This window comes from Pseudophryne corroboree, chromosome 11 (genome assembly GCF_028390025.1).
Source record: "Pseudophryne corroboree isolate aPseCor3 chromosome 11, aPseCor3.hap2, whole genome shotgun sequence".
Lineage (NCBI taxonomy): Eukaryota > Metazoa > Chordata > Amphibia > Anura > Myobatrachidae > Pseudophryne > Pseudophryne corroboree.
Window position 1 is genome coordinate 341423935 of NC_086454.1, and position 23908 is coordinate 341447842.

A 23908-nucleotide genomic window follows, 5' to 3' on the forward strand; every position below is an offset into this window, starting at 1 on the left:
AAGTTGTTAATTTTTAGCATAAATTTCTGATTTTGCAAAAATAAACAACTAATATAATTGCTGCAAATGGCGTAACAGGGAAGAGGTTCCTAGATGGTCAGCGTCACTAGCACTTCTTACTGTGGCTTTACAAATGCTAAAGATGGTTGACAACTGTTGTCAGGATTTGGATAACTATAATTACACACAGAAGAGTTGGATTTTTTGGTCTTACGCTCAGGCATGACAGTGGCCTTCTTCTTATCATTGTCAAGAACTATTTCCACTTGTGCCTAACTTGCACAAACATCTTCATCCTCATGATCAGCATCCTCACTAGCACCAGCGTCTGCTACATAAATATCCTCCTCACCCTGTTGCACTTCCACAGTAGCATCCACAATTTCTATGTCAGCATGTTGAGTTGTGCTGCTCCTCCCCACATTTGCAGAGGGTGCAGAAATGGTGGAGGGCGGCTTCTTCAATATCAGTATCAGAAAGGTAAAGCCCTCACATAGCACTCTTGGACACACTTAGACTCTCCTCAGAGATTTGTGATATAACTGAACATACAGTTTGTTTTACTGCATTACTGTTTTTGTTTCAGCCTTGATTTTTCAGTTTTCATTTTTTTTGATACCTCATCTAGACTCTGAGTGAGAAGGTCTTGCATCATCATGAGAGGCAGAAGAAAATGCCTCACCAATAGCTGCAGATCAACCAATCGTAAACAAAGGCCAAGACCTGATATTTACTTTCCACTGCGTGTGGTGAATGGCATTTTGGCACTTGTATGGTTTTGGTTTTTTTTTAGCGTTGTAAAGTATTGTATTGATTTCAGGTGCCCTTTTTTAAACCCTCTGTGCCCCCGAGTACCGGCTTTAGCAGATTTTGAAGTACTGAAATCACAATCACGACTGTCAGTAGCCACAGCACTAGTACTTGGTTGCTGCTCCTTCTTTTCAATCAACTGATCGTGATCTATACTGACTCAGTGGGGCACCTGCTCTGCTTTACTGAATGCACAAGATATACAAAAAAAAAAACAGCTTTGTTTTTTTTACAAATGACAATTCACAAAACAGACTCACAGTGCTTACATTTATTAATGCAGTGGGGCACAGCCTGGTCCTGAATACACATACTTTTTATTTTTGAGGGGGGTTTTACATTTATATATTTTTTTACATGTTGCCAATAACTACGATTATATTAGTAATGCAATGGCACTGCCTGGCCCTGAAAGCTCACTAGCTAAAAAAATAAATAAACAAAAAACAAAACAAAAACAATTGACAACAACTTCACAGTACAACTCACAGCACTTATATTATTAATGAAGTGGCACAGCCTGGCACAAGATATACAAGTTTTGTTTTTGTTCTTCTTATTTTTATTTATTTATTTTTACACACTGCTGTAATTATTATAGTAATTTATTATAGTAATGGTGGCACGCACCAGTGTGCACAAATAAAGGGATAATGCTGCACTGCGGGCAGTGACAAAAAAAGTGTTCACCAAGGGTTAATGCTGGGCAGCACTGTGGGCAGTTCCAGCACCAGTAAAACGTTAGTGCCTCCTTGTATTAGTAGCTCTGGGCAGCACTGCGGGCGGTTAGAGCACCAATAAAGGGTTAATCAAATAATGGCATTAAATAAAAGCTGCCCTTAGGAGGAAGTGCAGGCTGTCTTCAGTAATGGTCCTCATAATAAATATTGCTATAATGCCCTGGCAGTCTAGTGGACATGCGCTCTGCCTGAATTACTGTGGGAGCGACCACTGGTGGCTCCAGTGTCGGGGCTGCAGTACAGTCCAAAATTCAAATATGGGAGGCACACCAACTGCCGGTGAGTCCCGGCCGGCGATGTTTGCCAGCAGTTGGTGCGGCTCCCCTATTTGAATTTTGGACTGTGCTGCAGCCCCGACTCTGGAGCCGCCACTGAAAGGGACTTATATCGAACTCAGAACTCGCGAGATCCAATGCCGGGAAGATGGCGTTTTGCCTCGTTTAGAAAGACCTGAGCCAGGGCTCGGATTCTCTTGGAAACCGGATGTTTAGGAAGGCTTGCACATCTTTAATTAGAACAAGTGGATTGTGTGAACCTCTAACTTGACCCAATATTACCTTGACATTAATCACGCATGTGGCGTACTTACAGGTGAACTCGCGTTCTGCTCTCGGTCAGCTGGAGAGAAGATATTCAGGTACAGACAGTCCTCGGACACTGGCGGTAATGTAATTCTGTCCTTAAGCGTCTTCATTAATTGTTTCGCTATCTCTACATTCTGCAGACACCTGGAAACATGATCAGAAATTATATATAGGACAATTAGATCAGCATCTGCTGGAATCCATCTAATCCTCTCCACCACTTTGTACTCACATGGGGGGTTGTTCTGTGGCCTCTCGGACAGAGCCCCAGGGCTCCGGGGGTTCCGGGCTTGCAAGTCTTAATGGACCAACTGGTGGCTTTGCAAATGGGACGCCATAGAAAGCGTGTACGGTTCTGTCCGTCTCCTTCACCGCTACAGTCTTCCCTCTGAGCTTCCCGTACTGTGTGACCACCAAGGGCCTGTCCTCCTCCTGCCCTATAATCACACACAGAATTATAGTTCATTAGCTGGCCAAGTGCACTTAGGGGGTAACTAAGACCGGATTGCTGCTGTGCATTTTCGCACAGCGTGTGATCAGATCTGAACTGCGCAAGCACCACAACGCACAGACGCATCGCACAACAGTGACAGACGCCGGGACCTAGTGATGGGATGGTGCAAAACCCCCCAAAAACGATTGCACGTGTGATTGCAAGGTGATTGACAGGAAGAGGCCATTTGTGGGTGGCAACTGACCGTTTTACAAGAGTGTCTGGAAAAACGCAGGCGGTATCTGGCGTTTTCAGGGACGGTGTCTTACGTCAGCTCCGGCTACGATCAGCAGGATCACATCGCAGCGGCAGAGTAAGTCCTGGGCTGAGCAGAGACTGCGCAAACTGATGCAGCTCTGCTACAAAAGCGATCGCACACCAGCACAGCACTTTGTCCAGGGTACACCCAGCGTCTCCAAACTCCGCCTTCCGCCCGCTACCATGCTGTGCTTAGGCAAACGATGATTGGGGATTCGTCAACACCACACAGGTGTGGTAAGACAGAGGGTTGACGCATACAGAGCAGAACCGTGGTTCCAGACGCCACGGCAGGGAGGAGTCTGGTGGTGGCAGCGTAGTACCCGCCTACTGCATAGTGGGTGGAGTCAGTAACAGGCGGTTACTGATGGTAAGCAGGAATCCCCTAATTGGCCAGGGCCCGTGTGACCTAAATCTCCATTCTGTGTACTGGGCGGTACGCGAGGGCTTTCGTATGGGACCGTCCGGTCACGAATGGTTTATCATATATTTGTAAATCGGTGTAAGTTGTACTTACCTAGTGTCACGGAATGTCCAGAATTCTCAGAGTCCAACAAACTCCCAGAAAAAGTAGGTGGCCCTCCGGTATCCCTGCAATTTTCTAATGAAGTTGATGGGATGGTGAACATAATGCCAGGACTTGTGGGTCCATGGTGAGGGACTGGGGACCCACAATTCGTGAGAATCATGATGCATTGGCTCCGCCCCTCATCTAATACCTGTAATTTGCAGCGTTATGCTGCGAGAGGGTGGGGCATAATGATGACAGCACCTGGTCTCCCCTCCATCAGTGGACAGCTGCATGTTACCCCTCCCCACCCCGGGCTTCTACAGAAGGGGGAGAAAAAAAAAAGTCTGGAAGTGCTGTGGTTCCAACATTCCGTATATCTTGTCAAAATTCATCAAGGCGACAAGATTATAATGTTGACAAAACAGTGTGTCCTATCTGCTAGTGGATATCCGGCCAGGTCTTCTGTGTTTTGGCGGTAAGTAACCCTAACCCCTAGTACCTAACCCTCCGGTCCCACGGCCTAACCCCAACCCTCCGGTCCCATGGCCTAACCCCAACCCTCCGGTCCCACGGCCTAACCCCAACCCTCCGGTCCCACGGTCTAACCCTAACCTTCGGGTCCCACGGCCTAACCCTAACCCTCCAGTCTATGCAGATGTTCTATGTCAGCATTGCAACAATGTCAACATCATTGTGGTGTCAACATTTTGCCATTTTCTGTATATCTAAATCTTCTGCATGTTATTTACATGTAGGGTGCTGGCTTCTATACTGGTGTATTGGGAAAACTTTTATGTGTCCTTCCTGCACTTTGTATATAACTGAACTTAAGTACAATAAAAGGCCACGCCCGCAGAATGAGTGGCACCACGTCTTCCCTCTGCAAAATCAGCCTAAAAACATGTGTAATCTAGTAATCTACACAGCACCGCGTCAGTAACCGAGGCAGCGCTGACTGCTCCTGTCCTTCCCCCTGTATGCAGCACACAGCACCACATCAGTAACCGAGGCAGCGCTGACTGCTCCCCTCCTTCCTCCTGTGTGCAGCACACAGCACCATGTCAGTAACTGAGGCAGAGCCGACTGCTCCTGTCCTTCCCCCTGTATGCAGCACACAGCACCACATCAGTAACAGAGGCAGCCCTGACTGCTCCTGTCCTTCCCCCTGTATGCAGCACACAGCACCATGTCAGTAACAGAGGCAGCCCTGACTGCTCCTGTCCTTCCCCCTGTATGCAGCACACAGCACCATGTCAGTAACAGAGGCAGCGCTGACTGCTCCCATCCTTCCCCCTGTATGCAGCACACAGCACCATGTCAGTAACAGAGGCAGCCCTGACTGCTCCTGTCCTTCCCCCTGCATGCAGCACACAGCACCGCGTCAGTAACTGAGGCAGCGCTGACTGCTCCTGTCCTTCCCCCTGTATGCAGCACACAGCACCACATCAGTAACAGAGGCAGCACTGACTGCTCCTGTCCTTCCCCCTGCATGCAGCACACAGCACCACATCAGTAACAGAGGCAGCCCTGACTGCTCCTGTCCTTCCCCCTGCATGCAGCACACAGCACCGCGTCAGTAACTGAGGCAGCGCAGACTGCTCCTGTCCTTTCCCCTGTATGCAGCACACAGCACCACATCAGTAACAGAGGCAGCCCTGAATGCTCCTGTCCTTCCCCCTGCATGCAGCACACAGCACCGCGTCAGTAACCGAGGCAGCGCTGACTGCTCCCGTCCTTCCCCCTGTATGCAGCACACAGCACCACGTCAGTAACAGAGGCAGCCCTGACTGCTCCTGTCCTTCCCCCTGTATGCAGCACACAGCACCACATCAGTAACAGAGGCAGCCCTGACTGCTCCTGTCCTTCCCCCTGTATGCAGCACACAGCACCATGTCAGTAACCGAGGCAGCGCTGACTGCTCCCGTCCTTCCCCCTGTATGCAGCACACAGCACCACGTCAGTAACGGAGGCAGCGCTGACTGCTCCCCTCCTTCCTCCTGTGTGCAGCACACAGCACCATGTCAGTAACTGAGGCAGCACTGACTGCTCCTGTCCATCCCCCTGTATGCAGCACACAGCACCATGTCAGTAAATGAGGCAGCACTGACTGCTCCTGTCCTTCCTCCTGTATGCAGCACACAGCACCACGTCAGTAACTGAGGCAGCGCTGACTGCTCCTGTCCTTCCCCCTGTATGCAGCACACAGCACAGTGTCAGTAACCGAGGCAGCGCTGACTGCTCCTGTCCTTCCCCCTGTATGCAGCACACAGCACCATGTCAGTAAATGAGGCAGCACTGACTGCTCCTGTCCTTCCTCCTGTATACAGCACACAGCACCACGTCAGTAACTGAGGCAGCGCTGACTGCTCCTGTCCTTCCCCCTGTATGCAGCACACAGCACAGTGTCAGTAACTGAGGCAGCGCTGACTGCTCCTGTCCTTCCCCCTGTATACAGCACCACGTCAGTAACTGAGGCAGCGCTGACTGCTCCTGTCCTTCCCCCTGTATACAGCACACAGCACAGTGTCAGTAACTGAGGCAGCGCTGACTGCTCCTGTCCTTCCCCCTGTATGCAGCACACAGCACAGTGTCAGTAACTGAGGCAGCGCTGACTGCTCCTGTCCTTCCCCCTGTATACAGCACACAGCACAGTGTCAGTAACCGAGGCAGCACTGACTGCTCCTGTCCTTCCCCCTGTATACAGCACACAGCACAGTGTCAGTAACTGAGGCAGCGCTGACTGCTCCTGTCCTTCCCCCTGTATACAGCACACAGCACAGTGTCAGTAACTGAGGCAGCGCTGACTGCTCCTGTCCTTCCCCCTGTATACAGCACACAGCACAGTGTCAGTAACCGAGGCAGCGCTGACTGCTCCTGTCCTTCCCCCTGTATGCAGCACACAACACAGGGTCAGTAACCGAGGCAGCACTGACTGCTCCTGTCCTTCCCCCTGTATGCAGCACACAGCACCACATCAGTAACTGAGGCAGCACTGACTGCTCCTGTCCTTCCCCCTGTATGCAGCACACAGCACCACATCAGTAACTGAGGCAGCGCTGACTGCTCCTGTCCTTCCCCCTGTATGCAGCACACAGCACAGTGTCAGTAACCGAGGCAGCACTGACTGCTCCTGTCCTTCCCCCTGTATGCAGCACACAGCACCACGTCAGTAACCGAGGCAGCGCTGACTGCTCCTGTCCTTCCCCCTGTATGCAGCACACAGCACCACATCAGTAACTGAGGCAGCGCTGACTGCTCCTGTCCTTCCCCCTGTATGCTGCACACAGCACAATGTCAGTAACCGAGGCAGCACTGACTGCTCCTGTCCTTCCCCCTGTATGCAGCACACAGCACCACGTCAGTAACTGAGGCAGCACTGACTGCTCCTGTCCTTCCCCCTGTATGCAGCACACAGCACAGTGTCAGTAACTGAGGCAGCACTGACTGCTCCTGTCCTTCCCCCTGTATGCAGCACACAGCACCACGTCAGTAACTGAGGCAGCACTGACTGCTCCTGTCCTTCTCCCTGTATGCAGCACACAGCACAGTGTCAGTAACTGAGGCAGCGCTGACTGCTCCTGTCCTTCTCCCTGTATGCTGCACACAGCACAATGTCAGTAACCGAGGCAGCGCTGACTGCTCCTGTCCTTCCCCCTGTATGCAGCACACAGCACCACGTCAGTAACTGAGGCAGCACTGACTGCTCCTGTCCTTCTCCCTGTATGCAGCACACAGCACAGTGTCAGTAACTGAGGCAGCACTGACTGCTCCTGTCCTTCCCCCTGTATGCAGCACACAGCACCACGTCAGTAACTGAGGCAGCACTGACTGCTCCTGTCCTTCCCCCTGTAGTCAGCACACAGCACCACGTCAGTAACTGAGGCAGCACTGACTGCTCCTGTCCTTCTCCCTGTATGCAGCACACAGCACAGTGTCAGTAACTGAGGCAGCACTGACTGCTCCTGTCCTTCCCCCTGTATGCAGCACACAGCACCACGTCAGTAACTGAGGCAGCACTGACTGCTCCTGTCCTTCTCCCTGTATGCAGCACACAGCACAGTGTCAGTAACTGAGGCAGCACTGACTGCTCCTGTCCTTCTCCCTGTATGCAGCACACAGCACAGTGTCAGTAACTGAGGCAGCACTGACTGCTCCTGTCCTTCTCCCTGTATGCAGCACACAGCACAGTGTCAGTAACTGAGGCAGCACTGACTGCTCCTGTCCTTCCCCCTGTATGCAGCACACAGCACAGTGTCAGTAACTGAGGCAGCACTGACTGCTCCTGTCCTTCTCCCTGTATGCAGCACACAGCACAGTGTCAGTAACTGAGGCAGCACTGACTGCTCCTGTCCTTCTCCCTGTATGCAGCACACAGCACAGTGTCAGTAACTGAGGCAGCACTGACTGCTCCTGTCCTTCCCCCTGTATGCAGCACACAGCACAGTGTCAGTAACTGAGGCAGCACTGACTGCTCCTGTCCTTCTCCCTGTATGCAGCACACAGCACAGTGTCAGTAACTGAGGCAGCACTGACTGCTCCTGTCCTTCTCCCTGTATACAGCACACAGCACAGTGTCAGTAACTGAGGCAGCACTGACTGCTCCTGTCCTTCCCCCTGTATGCAGCACACAGCACAGTGTCAGTAACCGAGGCAGCACTGACTGCTCCTGTCCTTCCCCCTGTATGCAGCACACAGCACAGTGTCAGTAACCGAGGCAGCACTGACTGCTCCTGTCCTTCCCCCTGTATGCAGCACACAGCACAGTGTCAGTAACCGAGGCAGCACTGACTGCTCCTGTCCTTCTCCCTGTATGCAGCACACAGCACAGTGTCAGTAACTGAGGCAGCACTGACTGCTCCTGTCCTTCTCCCTGTATGCAGCACACAGCACAGTGTCAGTAACTGAGGCAGCACTGACTGCTCCTGTCCTTCTCCCTGTATGCAGCACACAGCACAGTGTCAGTAACTGAGGCAGCACTGACTGCTCCTGTCCTTCTCCCTGTATGCAGCACACAGCACAGTGTCAGTAACTGAGGCAGCACTGACTGCTCCTGTCCTTCTCCCTGTATGCAGCACACAGCACAGTGTCAGTAACTGAGGCAGCACTGACTGCTACTGTCCTTCCCCCTGTATGCAGCACACAGCACAGTGTCAGTAACTGAGGCAGCACTGACTGCTCCTGTCCTTCCCCCTGTATGCAGCACACAGCACCACGTCAGTAACTGAGGCAGCACTGACTGCTCCTGTCCTTCCCCCTGTATGCAGCACACAGCACCACGTCAGTAACCGAGGCAGCGCTGACTGCTCCTGTCCTTCCCCCTGTATGCAGCACACAGCACCACGTCAGTAACCGAGGCAGCGCCGACTGCTCCTGTCCTTCCCCCTGTATGCAGCACACAGCACAGTATCAGTAACCGAGGCAGCGCCGACTGCTCCTGTCCTTCCCCCTGTATGCAGCACACAGCACAGTGTCAGTAACCGAGGCAGCGCTGACTGCTCCTGTCCTTCCCCCTGTATGCAGCACACAGCACCGCGTCAGTAACTGAGGCAGCGCTGACTGCTCCTGTCCTTCCCCCTGTATGCAGCACACAGCACCATGTCAGTAACCGAGGCAGCGCTGACTGCTCCTGTCCTTCCCCCTGTATGCAGCACACAGCACCGCGTCAGTAACTGAGGCAGCGCTGACTGCTCCTGTCCTTCCCCCTGTATGCAGCACACAGCACCATGTCAGTAACCGAGGCAGCGCTGACTGCTCCTGTCCTTCTCCCTGTATGCAGCACACAGCACAGTGTCAGTAACTGAGGCAGCACTGACTGCTCCTGTCCTTCCCCCTGTATGCAGCACACAGCACAGTGTCAGTAACCGAGGCAGCACTGACTGCTCCTGTCCTTCCCCCTGTATGCAGCACACAGCACAGTGTCAGTAACCGAGGCAGCGCTGACTGCTCCTGTCCTTCCCCCTGTATGCAGCACACAGCACAGTGTCAGTAACTGAGGCAGCACTGACTGCTCCTGTCCTTCTCCCTGTATGCAGCACACAGCACAGTGTCAGTAACTGAGGCAGCACTGACTGCTCCTGTCCTTCTCCCTGTATGCAGCACACAGCACAGTGTCAGTAACCGAGGCAGCGCTGACTGCTCCTGTCCTTCTCCCTGTATGCAGCACACAGCACAGTGTTAGTAACCGAGGCAGCACTGACTGCTCCTGTCCTTCTCCCTGTATGCAGCACACAGCACAGTGTCAGTAACTGAGGCAGCGCTGACTGCTCCCATCCTTCCCCCTGTATGCAGCACACTGCATTGTAGAGACAGTCACCAGCTAATGATCTGTATGAATCCCCCGTTCCGCTTCACACTCCTTTACCAGTATAACAGTGAGTACAGCTGTACTGCCGGCTGCACAATAAACCACACAGCCTGGCTAAGCCACACTGGACTAAGTCTCCGCTGGTGTGTGCATATAACTCTCTAGGTCGACAAGACTTGGGTCGAAAATGTCTAGGTCAACAGTAAGCAGGTCGACATGAGTTTCACTTTTTTTTTTACTTTTTCATACTTTACGACCCACGTGGACTACAATTGGGAATGGTAACCTGAGAAGCGAGCTATGCAAGTGGATACGGTGCACTAATTGGGGTTCCCGGTCGACCTAGAAACCATGTTGACCTACTTACTGTCAACCAGTAGTGGTGGACCTAGGCACTGTCGACCTACATCTAGTCTATCTAACATCCCACACCCAGACCAACACCTGTATTCTCATTTACACCAATACTGCTCCCAGATCACACTGGAAATACATTTATTGTTACACAATCCCCTCTGAGTGCCTGTCTGTGTGATGTGTGCAGCTTCCCATTTACACAATGCCCTGACCCTGAGCCCAGTGCTGTCCAGCATGTACACTGCAGGCTATATTAGGCAGGATCTGGTCCTATGTCCCTGAGACTAGTGTTATACAGGACATACACTGCAGGCTATATAAGGCAGGATCTGATCCTATGCCCCTGAGACTAGTGTTATACAGGACATACACTGCAGGATATATAAGGCAGGATCTGATCCTATGTCCCTGAGACTAGTGCTATACAGGACATACACTGCAGGCTATATAAGGCAGGATCTGATCCTATATCCATGAGACTAGTGTTATACAGGACATACACTGCAGGCTATATAAGGCAGGATCTGGTCCTATGTCCCTGAGACTAGTGTTATACAGGACATACACTGCAGGCTATATAAGGCAGGATCTGGTCCTATGTACCTGAGACTAGTGTTATACAGGACATACACTGCAGGCTATATAAGGCAGGATCTGGTCCTATGTCCCTGAGACTAGTGTTATACAGGACATACACTGCAGGCTATATAAGGCAGGATCTGGTCCTATGTCCCTGAGACTAGTGTTATACAGGACATACACTGCAGGCTATATAAGGCAGGATCTGATCCTATGCCCCTGAGTCTAGTGTTATACAGGACATACACTGCAGGCTATATAAGGCAGGAGGATCTGGTCCTATGTCCCTGAGACTAGAGTTATATAGGACATACACTGCAGGCTATATAAGGCAGGATCTGGTCCTAAGTCCCTGAGACTAGTGTTATACAGGACATACACTGCAGGATATATAAGGCAGGATCTGGTACTATGTCCCTGAGACTAGTGTTATACAGGACATACACTGCAGGCTATATAAGGCAGGATCTGATCCTATGTCCCTGAGACTAGTGTTATACAGGACATACACTGCAGGCTATATAAGGCAGGATCTGATCCTATGTCCCTGAGACTAGTGTTATACAGGACATACACTTCAGGCTATATAAGGCAGGATCTGATCCTATGTCCCTGAGACTAGTGTTATACAGGACATACACTGCAGGCTATATAAGGCAGGATCTGATCCTATGTCCCTGAGACTAGTGTTATACAGGACATACACTGCAGGTTATATAAGGAAGGAGGATCTGGTCCTATGTCCCTGAGACTAGTGTTATACAGGACATACACTGCAGGCTATATAAGGCAGGATCTGGTCCTATGTCCCTGAGACTAGTGTTATACAGGACATACACTGCAGGCAGTGGTGCAAGTGGGCGGGTACGGGTGGGTACGGCGTACCCGTAAGAATTTAGCCGTGGGTACGCCGTACCCACACCGACCGGCCGCCGCTTCACGCCGTCCGCCTTGACCGACCCCGCCGCAGTGCCGCACCCGCCGCTGATGTGAGGGAAGGAGAGCGCAGCCTGCGCCTTTCCTTCCCCTCAGTCTCCGGCGGGTGTCTCACAGTTTAATTCAGCGCGATCCGTGAGCCAATCAGTGCTCGCGGATCGGCGCTGAATTAAACTGAGACACCCGCCGGAGACTGAGGGGAAGGAGGGGCGCAGGCTGCGCTCTCCTCCCCTCACACAGACAGACGGCAGCGGTGAGCAGGGGACTGAGGGGGGGGGGGGCATGTATAACTGGCACTGATGATATCTGGCACTGGGGGAGGGGGGGGGGCATGTATACCTGGCACTGGGGGCATATCTGGCACAGGGGGGCATATATACCTGGCACTGGGGGATGTTTGGCACTGGGGGGGCATGTATAACTGGCACTGGGGGGGCATGTATACCTGTCACTGGGGATACCTGGCACTGGGGGGGGGGGGGGGCATGTATACCTGGCACTGGGGGCATATCTGGCACAGGGGGGGCATATATACCTGGCACTGGGGGATATCTGGCACTGGGGGCATATCTGGTACTGGGGGCATTTCTGTATCTGGCACTGTGGGGCAATGTGTATCTGGCACTGTGAGGCAATGTGTATCTGGCACTCTGGGGACATTTGTGTATCTGGCGCTGTGGGGCAATGTGTATCTGGCACTGTGGGGCAATGTGTATCTGGCACTGTGGGGTAATGTGCATCTGGCACTGTGGGGCAATGTATATCTGGCACAGTGGAGGCATTTGTGTATCTGGAACTGTGGGGCAATGTATATCTGTCACTGTGGGGCAATGTATATCTGTCACTGTGGGGCAACGTGTATCTGGCCCTATTGGGGTCCTACGTGTATCTGCCCCATCCCCCATATGTGTATCACGCCCCCATTTCCATTGGCCACGCCCCATGTGGCATTTGGCCACGCCCATTTTTTTTGCACGCGCGCCTTCGGCGCGCGCACACAGTACCCGTATGACATTTTTTCTACTTGCACCACTGACTGCAGGCTATATAAGGCAGGATCTGATACTATGTCCCTGAGACTAGTGCTATACAGGACATACACTGCAGGCTATATAAGGCAGGATCTGGTCCTATGTCCCTGAGACTAGTGTTATACAGGACATACACTGCAGGCTATATAAGGCAGGATCTGGTCCTATGTCCCTGAGACTAGTGTTATACAGGACATACACTGCAGGATATATAAGGCAGGATCTGATCCTATGTCCCTGAGACTAGTGTTATACAGGACATACACTTCAGGCTATATAAGGCAGGATCTGATCCTATGTCCCTGAGACTAGTGTTATACAGGACATACACTGCAGGCTATATAAGGCAGGATCTGATCCTATGTCCCTGAGACTAGTGTTATACAGGACATACACTGCAGGCTATATAAGGCAGGATCTGGTCCTATGTACCTGAGACTAGTGTTATACAGGACATACACTGCAGGCTATATAAGGCAGGATCTGATCCTATGTCCCTGAGTCTAGTGTTATACAGGACATACACTGCAGGCTATATAAGGCAGGATCTGATCCTATGTCCCTGAGACTAGTGTTATACAGGACATACACTGCAGGCTATATAAGGCAGGATCTGATCCTATGTCCCTGAGACTAGTGTTATACAGGACATACACTGCAGGTTATATAAGGAAGGAGGATCTGGTCCTATGTCCCTGAGACTAGTGTTATACAGGACATACACTGCAGGCTATATAAGGCAGGATCTGGTCCTATGTCCCTGAGACTAGTGTTATACAGGACATACACTGCAGGCTATATAAGGCAGGATCTGATCCTATGTCCCTGAGACTAGTGTTATACATGACATACACTGCAGGCTATATAAGGCAGGATCTGGTCCTATGTCCCTGAGACTAGTGTTATACAGGACATACACTTCAGGCTATATAAGGCAGGATCTGATCCTATGTCCCTGTGCCTAGTGTTATACAGGACATACACTGCAGGCTATATAAGGCAGGATCTGGTCCTATGTCCCTGAGACTAGTGTTATACAGGACATACACTGCAGGCTATATAAGGCAGGATCTGGTCCTATGTCCCTGAGACTAGTGTTATACAGGACATACACTGCAGGATATATAAGGCAGGATCTGATCCTATGTCCCTGAGACTAGTGTTATACAGGACATACACTTCAGGCTATATAAGGCAGGATCTGATCCTATGTCCCTGAGACTAGTGTTATACAGGACATACACTGCAGGCTATATAAGGCAGGATCTGATCCTATGTCCCTGAGACTAGTGTTATACAGGACATACACTGCAGGCTATATAAGGCAGGATCTGGTCCTATGTCCCTGAGACTAGTGTTATACAGGACATACACTGCAGGCTATATATGGCAGGATCTGATCCTATGTCCCTGAGACTAGTGTTATACAGGACATACACTGCAGGTTATATAAGGCAGGATCTGGTCCTATGTCCCTGAGACTAGTGTTATACAGGACATACACTTCAGGCTATATAAGGCAGGATCTGATCCTATGTCCCTGTGCCTAGTGTTATACAGGACATACACTGCAGGCTATATAAGGCAGGATCTGATCCTATGTCCCTGAGACTAGTGTTATACAGGACATACACTGCAGGCTATATAAGGCAGGATCTGGTCCTATGTCCCTGAGACTAGTGTTATACAGGACATACACTTCAGGCTATATAAGGCAGGATCTGATCCTATGTCCCTGTGCCTAGTGTTATACAGGACATACACTGCAGGCTATATAAGGCAGGATCTGATCCTATGTCCCTGAGACTAGTGTTATACAGGACATACACTGCAGGCTATATAAGGCAGGATCTGGTCCTATGTCCCTGAGACTAGTGTTATACAGGACATACACTTCAGGCTATATAAGGCAGGATCTGATCCTATGTCCCTGTGCCTAGTGTTATACAGGACATACACTGCAGGCTATATAACAATTGATTGGCCAATATATCTGCCAGTGTGTACCCAGCAATAAAGGTCTCCACTGTGATATGTTGGAGCGCACGCCCTGTTTGCAACAAATGAACATCTATCCATGAACTTTTCATCTCTTACCACTTAAACCTGATAGCTATAACAGAAACATGGCTCACACAAATCGTGCACTGCCTCCCCTGCAGCACCGTCCAATTCACACACACCTCCAGCCCTGGTGACCGTAAAGGAGGTAGGGTTGGAATATTACTGTCCAGTCTGTCACATATACAGTTCTACCACAGTTTCCATCACTCACATTAACATCATTTGAAGTTCACTATATCAGGATATACTCTCCTTTCTCTCTAATATTCACCAGACTATGTTCAGTTTCAGAACTCACTAACACGCCTTTCCCTTTCTCAGATCACAATCTCATCACCAGAATGCTCTCCTTCATTACTTCAAACTCAGTGTCACTTAAGTCCTCCCATCCTCCTCTAACCCACAGAAACATTATCCTCCTCCTGCCTCCAGTCCCCGGTGACAACGGCTGTGTTCAGCTGAAAAGGGGGCGGAGCTATGTAACGATGAGGGGGGCGGGGCTACACGGGACAAGAGCCAGGCTGCTACAGATCCATCCTAGAGAGAGAGAGAGAGACTGTTTTTAGGATGGGGGGAGAGATCTTTGGCTCTCACTGTACCAACCCCTCCCATGTTCTGTCACCATGTCACACCTTTCCCCAGGGGCCATAAGATACTGGATACTTTGCTTGCTGCGCAATGATTATCCCAAATAAAATGTTAATGTGTAAAAGGGGCTCTACCTGGTATAATGTGTGTAAGTGACGCTACTGTGTGGCGCAATTTGAATAATAGAGACTATTATGCAGCATAATATGAATCTGTATTATTTTTTGGCCATGCCCCTTCCATATGAAGCCACGTCCCTGTATGTTTGGTACGTGGGGGAAACTGCTATTTTGCGTGTGGCCCTCGGATAGTGACAAGAAAGTGTCAAGTGGCCCCTCAGCTGAAATAATTGTCCACTCCCTAGGTCTACAGGCCACAGCCCTATCCTGGTTCTCATCCTATCTAATCGCTCTTTCAGTGTCCATTTCTCTGATTCCACCTCCTCTTCTCTACCTCTCTCAGTTGGAGTACCGCAGGGCTCAGTCTTAGGTGTCATGATCCGTGCAATATATCCTTTCTACCTCTAGGTGTCACTCTCTGCCTCCTGGTCTGTCTAGCAGTTCCCACTCTGTGACCTGGCAGCATTGATTATCTAGTTATGTGCAGCTGTGGTTTGCACCTGGGAAGCTGCTATTTATCCTCTGTTCACAAGCACTCCTGTGCCAGTTCATCAAGTCCATCTTTGAGGCTGCAATATCTCAGTTCATTGTTAATGGATTACTGAGCAGCTGACCGGCATTCTCCCAGTACTCAGGTAACCTGTATTCTCTCTGTCTATGGTTAAAGAACTGAGTAGCTGGCCTGCATTCTCCCAGTACTCAGGTAATCTGTATTCTCTCAGCCTGTGGTTAAAGAACTGAGTAGCTGGCCTGCATTCTCCCAGTACTCAGGTAATCTGTATTCTCTCAGCCTATGGTTAAAGAACTGAGTATCTGGCCTGCATTCTCCCAGTACTCAGGTAATCTGTATTCTGTCAGCCTATGGTTAAAGAACTGAGTAGCTGGCCTGCATTCTCCCAGTACTCAGGTAATCTGTATTCTGTCAGCCTATGGTTAAAGAACTGAGTAGCTGGCCTGCATTCTCCCAGTACTCATGTAATCTATATTCTCTCAGCCTGTGGTTAAAGAACTGAGTAGCTGGCCTGCATTCTCCCAGTACTCAGGTAACCTGTATTTCCTCAGCTTGTTGCTATCCTGTGATCCAACTACCACAGTGCAATCCTGGCATCCACAGTCTCCTGGTATCCTATGTCCCCTCAGTTTTCCATTTCTTTTTGAGTTCTCTAGTTACTCCTGGTTTATATTTATTGTTTACAGTTGTACAGTGCTTAATAAACTTGCTATTATACCATGAACATCAGTCTCTGCTAACATGTTCTCACAATGGGAGATCCAAACGGATGCTGACAGTATGAACTGTCCCAAAACAAACAGCAGGGAAGATAATTGCAGTCTGCCTGAGGGAGTTTTCTCACAGCTCGTTAACCCCTCAGCTCCCAGGACATCACCTTCTTTAGATTTCTTACAACTGGGGATTTTAAAGGGAAAGTTAGACCAGCTACAGACTTTAGTATCCAGTATTCTATGCATTCTACCTTAATTCCTAGGGAGACTGGTGGACCCCAGTAAAATAGCTCTAGAAAAGGGGTTTTCTTCTGACCCATGGGCTAGGCATGCTAGGGGAACCTCTCCTCCACAGACAAGAGGCAGGTTCCAAAGTTTCCATCGACCTAGCCTCTCAGAAACAGAGCACCAGCATTGCAGAGACAATAAACTTTGCCTGTATTGTGGGGGTCAAGGACATTTTATTCTAACTTGGCCCATTCGAAAACCAAGGAATGGGGGCAGAGTGCATCTCCAATCTTTGAATACCATCTGTCACAAAACTGGTCTTCCACCTAAAGTTTCCGAGTCTGTTGCCTCAGGAGGAGTTTCCAAGCCTGTCGCCCCAGGAGGGGGTTCTTCAGAATGTCAAGCCCCAAGAGGGGGTTTAGAGCATCCAGCCCCAGTGAGGGGTTCAGAGTGTCCAGCCCCAGGAGGGGGTTCTTCAGAGTGTCCAGCCCCAGGAGGGGTTTACGAGTGTCCAGCCCCAGGAGGGGTTTACGAGTGTCCAGCCCCAGGAAGGGGTTCCGAGTGTCCAGCCCCAGGAAGGGGTTCCGAGTGTCCAGCCCCAGGAAGGGGTTCCGAGGGTCCAGCCCCAGGAAGGGGTTCCGAGAGTGCTGCCCAGCCAGAGAGTCTTCAGAATGCTGCCCAGCCAGTCTTCAGAGTGCAGCCCAGCCAGAGAGTCTTCAGAGTGCAGCCCAGCCAGAGAGTCTTCAGAGTGCAGCCCAGCCAGAGAGTCTTCAGAGTGCAGCCCAGCCCCGTGAAGAGGGGGCTCTTTCCTCAGCCCAGCCCCGTGAAGAGGGGGCTCTTTCCTCAGCCCAGCCCCGTGAAGAGGGGGCTTTTTCCTCAGCCCAGCCCCGTGAAGAGGGGGCTCTTTCCTCAGCCCAGCCCCGTGAAGAGGGGGCTCTTTCCTCAGCCCAGCCCCGTGAAGAGGGGACTCTTTCCTCAGCCCAGCCCCGTGAAGAGGGGGCTCTTTCCTCAGCCCAGCCCCGTGAAGAGGGGGCTCTTTCCTCAGCCCAGCCCCGTGAAGAGGGGGCTCTTTCCTCAGCCCAGCCCCGTGAAGAGGGGGCTCTTTCCTCAGCCCAGCCCCGTGAAGAGGGGGCTCTTTCCTCAGCCCAGCCCTGTGAAGTGGGGGCGACTGCCTTAGCCCAGCCCTGTGAAGTAGGGGCGTCTGCCTTAGTCCAGCTCCAGGAGGTGGCTCTGAGCATTAGGCCAATTTCAGAAGAGGAATCTAGCACCCTGTCGGCATACAGCAAGGTGCAGGTCCAGGATGGGCCATATAAACATTTGGATTCTACTCACTCCGGTTCCAGACAAAATCTGCCTCCTTCGGTACAATTTGATTCTAATTTCTCTGGACTCAATCCGGTTCCGTCCATAGGTCCAGGGATTCCTCCGGTCCCAGCCGGTACAAGTTCGTCCGGACTCAATCTGGTCCCGTCCATATGTCCGGTTCAGTCTCCTCCGGTCCCAGCCGGTTCAAGTTCGTCCGGACTCAATCTGGTCCCGTCCATATGTCCGGTTCAGTTCGTTGCGGTTCCAGCCGGTCCAGCAATATTCCAGGTCCAGTCTGGTCAGTCCGTTCCAGTTCCAGCCGATCCAGCAATACTCCAGGCCATGCCTGGTCAGTCTTCTTCAGTTCCAGTTGAAACCAAAACCTCAGGACCTAATCTGGTTCCGTCAGTAGGTCTAAAACCTTCATCATTTTCAGCCTCTAAGCTTTCGTCCGATGCTTTTGCATCTGTTTATTTTGATGGAGAATTATTGCAATATGTTGCTCTAGTTGATCAATTTCGCTCTCTGATGGAATCAGATCCTTCAGGTATAATAACTCCTTCCAACGTTACTCGATGTCTGTTCCTGGCATTCAGAGGAAGAGCTTTGGAGTGGGCTAACACGCTTTTCGAGAATAATGATCCTGTGTTCCATGATTTACAGACTTTCAGTAATGCAGTCTTTAAAGAATTTTCTCCTAAACCCTCGGAATCTGACTCCGTTAAAATATCTTGCTCCGAAAAGAATTCCAGTTCGTCTCCATTCAAACTACAACAGTCTGATTCAAAAGTACGTTTGTGCAGTCCTGCCAAGGATAATCCAAGTATCTCCTTCCGTAAGAATCCGACCATTAGAATTGGTCATGTAGGAGTTTCTCCTAGCCCAATACCAAGTTCTTCACCAAAGAATTTAAAACTACAGTGCACTTCTTTGTCATCTGGAAACTGTGTATCTAAGGGAGATTCGTATCTTCCATTAGACTTGGATTCAGACTCTGAATTTGATCCAGTTCATGATGCTACTCCTTTCCTGGGAGGTCCTGTTCCTTCCTGTTATGCTTTCATGCATGAAGAGGTTCCAGAAGTACCAAAAAGCTCTGCAGGTCTCTGTATGAAAAGTCCTGGTTAAAGAACAAGATTTAAATTTAAGCCTCCGTGGAGTGCTAGCTTCGAAAACACAATCTTCTCGCATTAAAAATCCAGGAAAGGAACCTTCTACAGTTTCCCCAGTCCTTTCAGATGACGAAAATTCCAGTCTTGTCAATGATGGATGGTCTACCTGTTCTGAAGATGAAGATCAGGAAGACTTCTAAAAGAATCCAGTTAAGTTTTGTTTCTGGACCCTCTGGTTTCCACTTTTCTGAAGCTTTGTGCACAAGTTGTTCATCAAGTTCCTCTAGTTTTCAAGTTGGGCGTCTGGAATTTGCCCTTGAGGAGGTGGGTACTGTCATGATCCGTGCCATATATCCTTTCTACCTCTAGGTGTCACTCTCTGCCTCCTGGTCTGTCTAGCAGTTGCCACTCTGTGACCTGGCAGCATTGATTATCTAGTTATGTGCAGCTGTGGGTTGCACCTGGGAAGCTGCTATTTATCCTCTGTTCACAAGCACTCCTGTGCCAGTTCATCAAGTCCATCTTTGAGGCTGCAATATCTCAGCTTATTGTTAATGGATTACTGAGCAGCTGACAGGCATTCTCCCAGTACTCAGGTATCCTGTATTCCCTCAGCTTGTTGTTAAAGAACTGAGTAGCTGGCCTGCATTCTCCCAGTACTCACGTAACCTGTATTTCCTCAGCTTGTTGCTATCCTGTGATCCAACTACCACAGTGCAATCCTGGCATCCCGTGTATTCACAGTCTCCTGGTATCCTATGTCCCCTCAGTTTTCCCTTTCTTTTTGAGTTCTCTAGTTACTCCTGGTTTTTATTTATTGTTTACAGTTGTACAGTGCTTAATAAACTTGCTATTATACCATGAACATCAGTCCCTGCTAACATGTTCTCACAATGGGAGATCCAAACGGATTCTGACATTAGGTTCTCTGCTTTTCTCTATCTATACCTCATCTGTTGGGAAACTTATCAGCGCTGCTAAGTTAATGAAAGCCCTGAACTTTGAATAACAGTTGTACATTAATGTGTCACCCCCCCTTCCCCACTCCAATTCCAACTTATTTTAGTTATTAAAATTCCCTACACAACACATAAACATACAATGCACAAATACTATATTGTACATTTGCCTGCTCATCACGTTTGATGAGCAGACACATTGCGGAGCTAAACCCGGTGTTGGGCGGTAGCGGGCAGCGGCAGGTGGCGTGGCCAGACTTGTGCGGCGGAGGCGGGCAGCGGGAGTTATTCGGCCGGCGGCAGCGGGGCTTGTGCAGCAGAGGCGGGCAGTGGAACTTCCCTGCAGTCATTAGGGCACCATAGTTGAGGGCTTTGCCACTTTCAAAAATGGCGCTGTAGTGCAGAGACATTTTTGAAATCCAAGATGGCTACCGCGAGCCAATCACGAGCTCGGAGCAGGCAGTTCGTGGGCAGTGTAGGAGCAGAGAAGAGCTCCAGAAGAAAGAATAAGTCCTGGTTGGCGGTGGCCATGCAAAAGAGCATAAAGGCTACCGCCCTCCAGGTGAAGACGTCAGAAGTCCTGGGTGAGGGTAGCAGCCATGAAAGAGCTTACAGGCTGCTGCCAGCCAGGTGAAGACGTCGGAAGCCATGGTGGGTCGGCGGTAAGACAAAAGAGCTATGTGGCCGCCGACCCACCAGACGAAGATGGCGGAATCCCTGGTGGGCGCTGTCCCGCCAGACGTCGGAAGCCCTGGTGGGTCGGTGGTCGGGCAAAAGAGTTATATGTCCACCGTCCCACCAGGCGAATACGGTGGAAGCTCTGATGGGCGCTGTCCCACCAGGCGAAGACGTCGGAAGCCCTGGTGGTTCGGCGGCCGAGCAAAAGAGCTATATGGCCGCCGCCCTGCCTGGCGATGACGGCAGAAGCCCTGGTGGGTGCTGTCCCGCCAGGCGAAGACGTCAGAAAGCCCTGGCGGGAAAAGAGCAATATGGCCGCCGACCTGCTAGGCGAAGCTGCAGATAAATAAATAATTTTAAAAAGCCAGTGTTGTTTTTATTTTAATATTTCCATTACAGGGGGACTATAGGTACCAGCGGGCCTTTAATGCTTTGCATGTTGGTACTTGTGGTTCTCCAAGTACCAGCAGGAGTGGCAGGCTTGCTGGGACTTGTAGTCCCATTGTAAAGGACAATATTGCTTTTTACATAAGCTATCAACCCTGCACCCACAGCCCAGGGGTGTGGGGTATAGCCCCGGGCTTCAGAAAAGGCCTGGGGTACCCTGGAGAGGGGGACCCCTGTATTGGGGTTCCCCACTTCACTAGGAACATCTGGCTTTGCCGACTAGTTAGGGGGGCCTGAATGCTTTGGCCACGGGACCCCGTAAAGTGTGTCCCCTGGCTGTGGCATTACCCTCTCTTACTGGAGTAGCCTGGTGCTGGTTCTAAAAATATGGGGGATCCATATAATTTTCCCCCCCCCCATATTTTTTAGAAATCAGGCTGGCTCCTAGGGCCCAGTGCTGGTCCATTAAATAGGGGGGGGGGGACCCCTACATATTTTTTTCCCTTTAATTTAGTTTTAACCTGGACGGTGTGCATAGCGAATATGTATATTTGGTGTATATAGCAGTGGCACTCTCAGGTCATTATCATACAAGTGAACCACTAACGTCCCACTGATGCAACAGTTTTGTTTATTTCAACTGTCGTCAAGCTCAAAAATGCCTGACGATGGTTGAAATAAACCAAATCGTTGCATCAATGAGACGTTAGCCAGTTCACTTGTATGATAATGATCTGAGAGTGCCACTGCTATGTACTCGGAATATACATATTACACCCATTATATTATATTATATAATATATATATATATATATATATATATATATCTCCTATATATTTGCCTTAATCTGTGACTCTGTGCTGTAACGCTGGGCGGAGTTACAGTGGTGGGTGGAGTTATTCAAATGAGTCACAGAACCGGGCAAATCTATAGGAGACCAGCAGCAGAAGCAGATGGTATGGGCATGGCACAGGCAGGGGTGCATACCTCACAGCTTTCTCCAGGCAGAAGGAGACACACACCCACACACACACACACACAAGGCGAAAAGTGGGCGGGGTCAACGAAAGGGGCGTGGCTTCACGGGAGGGCACCCGTTTTCGTCAGTGAGGGGGCATGCCCAGCGCTCTGTGAGCTGCTGGCATGCCCCCAGGGGCAGTTTATGAGTCTGGGGGGCCCAGGGCACTTAAGACAAGGGGCCCTATCTCATTGTTGTGCCTGCTGTGGGGTTGGGGGCGTGGCCTAATTGCTCCCGCGAAGCCACGCCCCCTTATGCAAATTCCAGAATTTTTTTTTAATGGAATTTTGGCCCCTCAGCTAGAGATAAATCCAGAGGAGGTGGTCGCTTCCCCTACACACCCGCACAGGCAGAAGAAAGCAGGGAGACTGCTGCCTCCCTGCACTGCACCACAGACCTGCCAATACGCAGCAGCGTGTGCTGACTGTAGCACAATGCTGCCGCTGTTGCTGGCAGGACAGGGGAGCTTCTGAGCTGGGACAGAGCTACTCCAGCCGGGGGGCCCCCTAAAACTGTGGGGCCAACAGTACGTACCCCCTGCCCCCCCTTAATCCGGCTCTGCTGCTGGAACCCCCCATTAATCCGTACCCCCTGATGCCCCCTCTCCCTCTGTCTCCACTAAATTCACCGCTGCTCTAAGCAGAACAGCGAGTACAGGAGCTTCCCAACTGCCCCCCCCCAACACCACCACCACCGCGGGACACTGTGGCCCACGGGTGGGACAGCGGGACAGACCATAAAAAATGGGACTGTCCCGCGAAAATCGGGACGGTTGGGAGGTGTGGGGGTGTGTGAGGGGGTATGCCGTACAGACACACGGGCACCGGCTCACTGTGTGCTTGACCCCCCACATCAGCATACTCAGCAGGGTCTCTCTGGTGCGGAGGAGCGTCACTTTCTGGCACAGTCCACGCTTCTTAGCTGCAGTTTGTGGGGCACCTGCCGCTGTGCAGGTTCCGTACTGCCTCTGTTATCTCCAGACCCGGCAACCCCACCGCTAGCTGCAGTGCTGCCGCCCGCAGTGAGGTGCGCCCAGCTCCTTCACACACTTTAGCTGGCGGGCAGCGCTGCAGAAGTCCGCGCTGCTTGCAGGCTCTGACACCCTCCTCCCTCCAGCTACAGCGTCTCCTGGTGGCTAACCAGTCACTCCCAGTCTCCCCTTACCACAGTGCCCAGCAGCTGCGCGAGGTCTGCGGTGTGTGACTGAGGAGGGGGGGAGGGATGCGGACAGGCAGAGGAAGCAGGACTCCAGCCTGAGGGAGTCAGCCATGCCAGTTCTCCACCAGCAGCAGATCCCAACAGGTTGGAGTGGAACAGCAGTAGCCAGCAGCAGTAACTCCGGTAAGGCACATCTGTCTGTCACCACTGTTCTGTCCTTAATACCAATCTCTCCCGTGCCCTGTGTTCTGTCATGTCCCTGTCACCGTTATCCTGGCCCTGTCACCCTTATCCTGGCCCTGTCACCCCTATCCAGGCCCTGTCACCCCTGTGCTTGCCCTGTCAACCCTATACTGGCCCTGTCACCCCTGTCCTGGTCCTGCCGCCCCTACCATGGCCATGTCACCCCTATCCTGTCCCTGTAATTTCTGTCCTTGCCCCGTCGCCCCTGTTCTGGCCCCGTC

General features: G+C 51.1%; 1 protein-coding gene across 7 annotated transcripts in view; it reads right to left on the minus strand.

Annotated features, from left to right (window-relative positions):
- Positions 1–23908, minus strand: part of LOC134969748 (fatty acyl-CoA hydrolase precursor, medium chain-like) — an 88204-nt gene that overhangs the window by 50925 nt on the left and 13371 nt on the right. For all 7 annotated transcript variants that reach the window (XM_063945903.1, XM_063945906.1, XM_063945901.1 and 4 more), the window contains exons 2-3: positions 2367–2571; positions 2140–2278 (exon numbers count right to left, since the gene is read on the minus strand). In XM_063945903.1, the coding sequence (XP_063801973.1) occupies positions 2140–2278; positions 2367–2571 (344 nt within the window). The remainder of the gene's footprint in view (positions 1–2139; positions 2279–2366; positions 2572–23908) is intronic.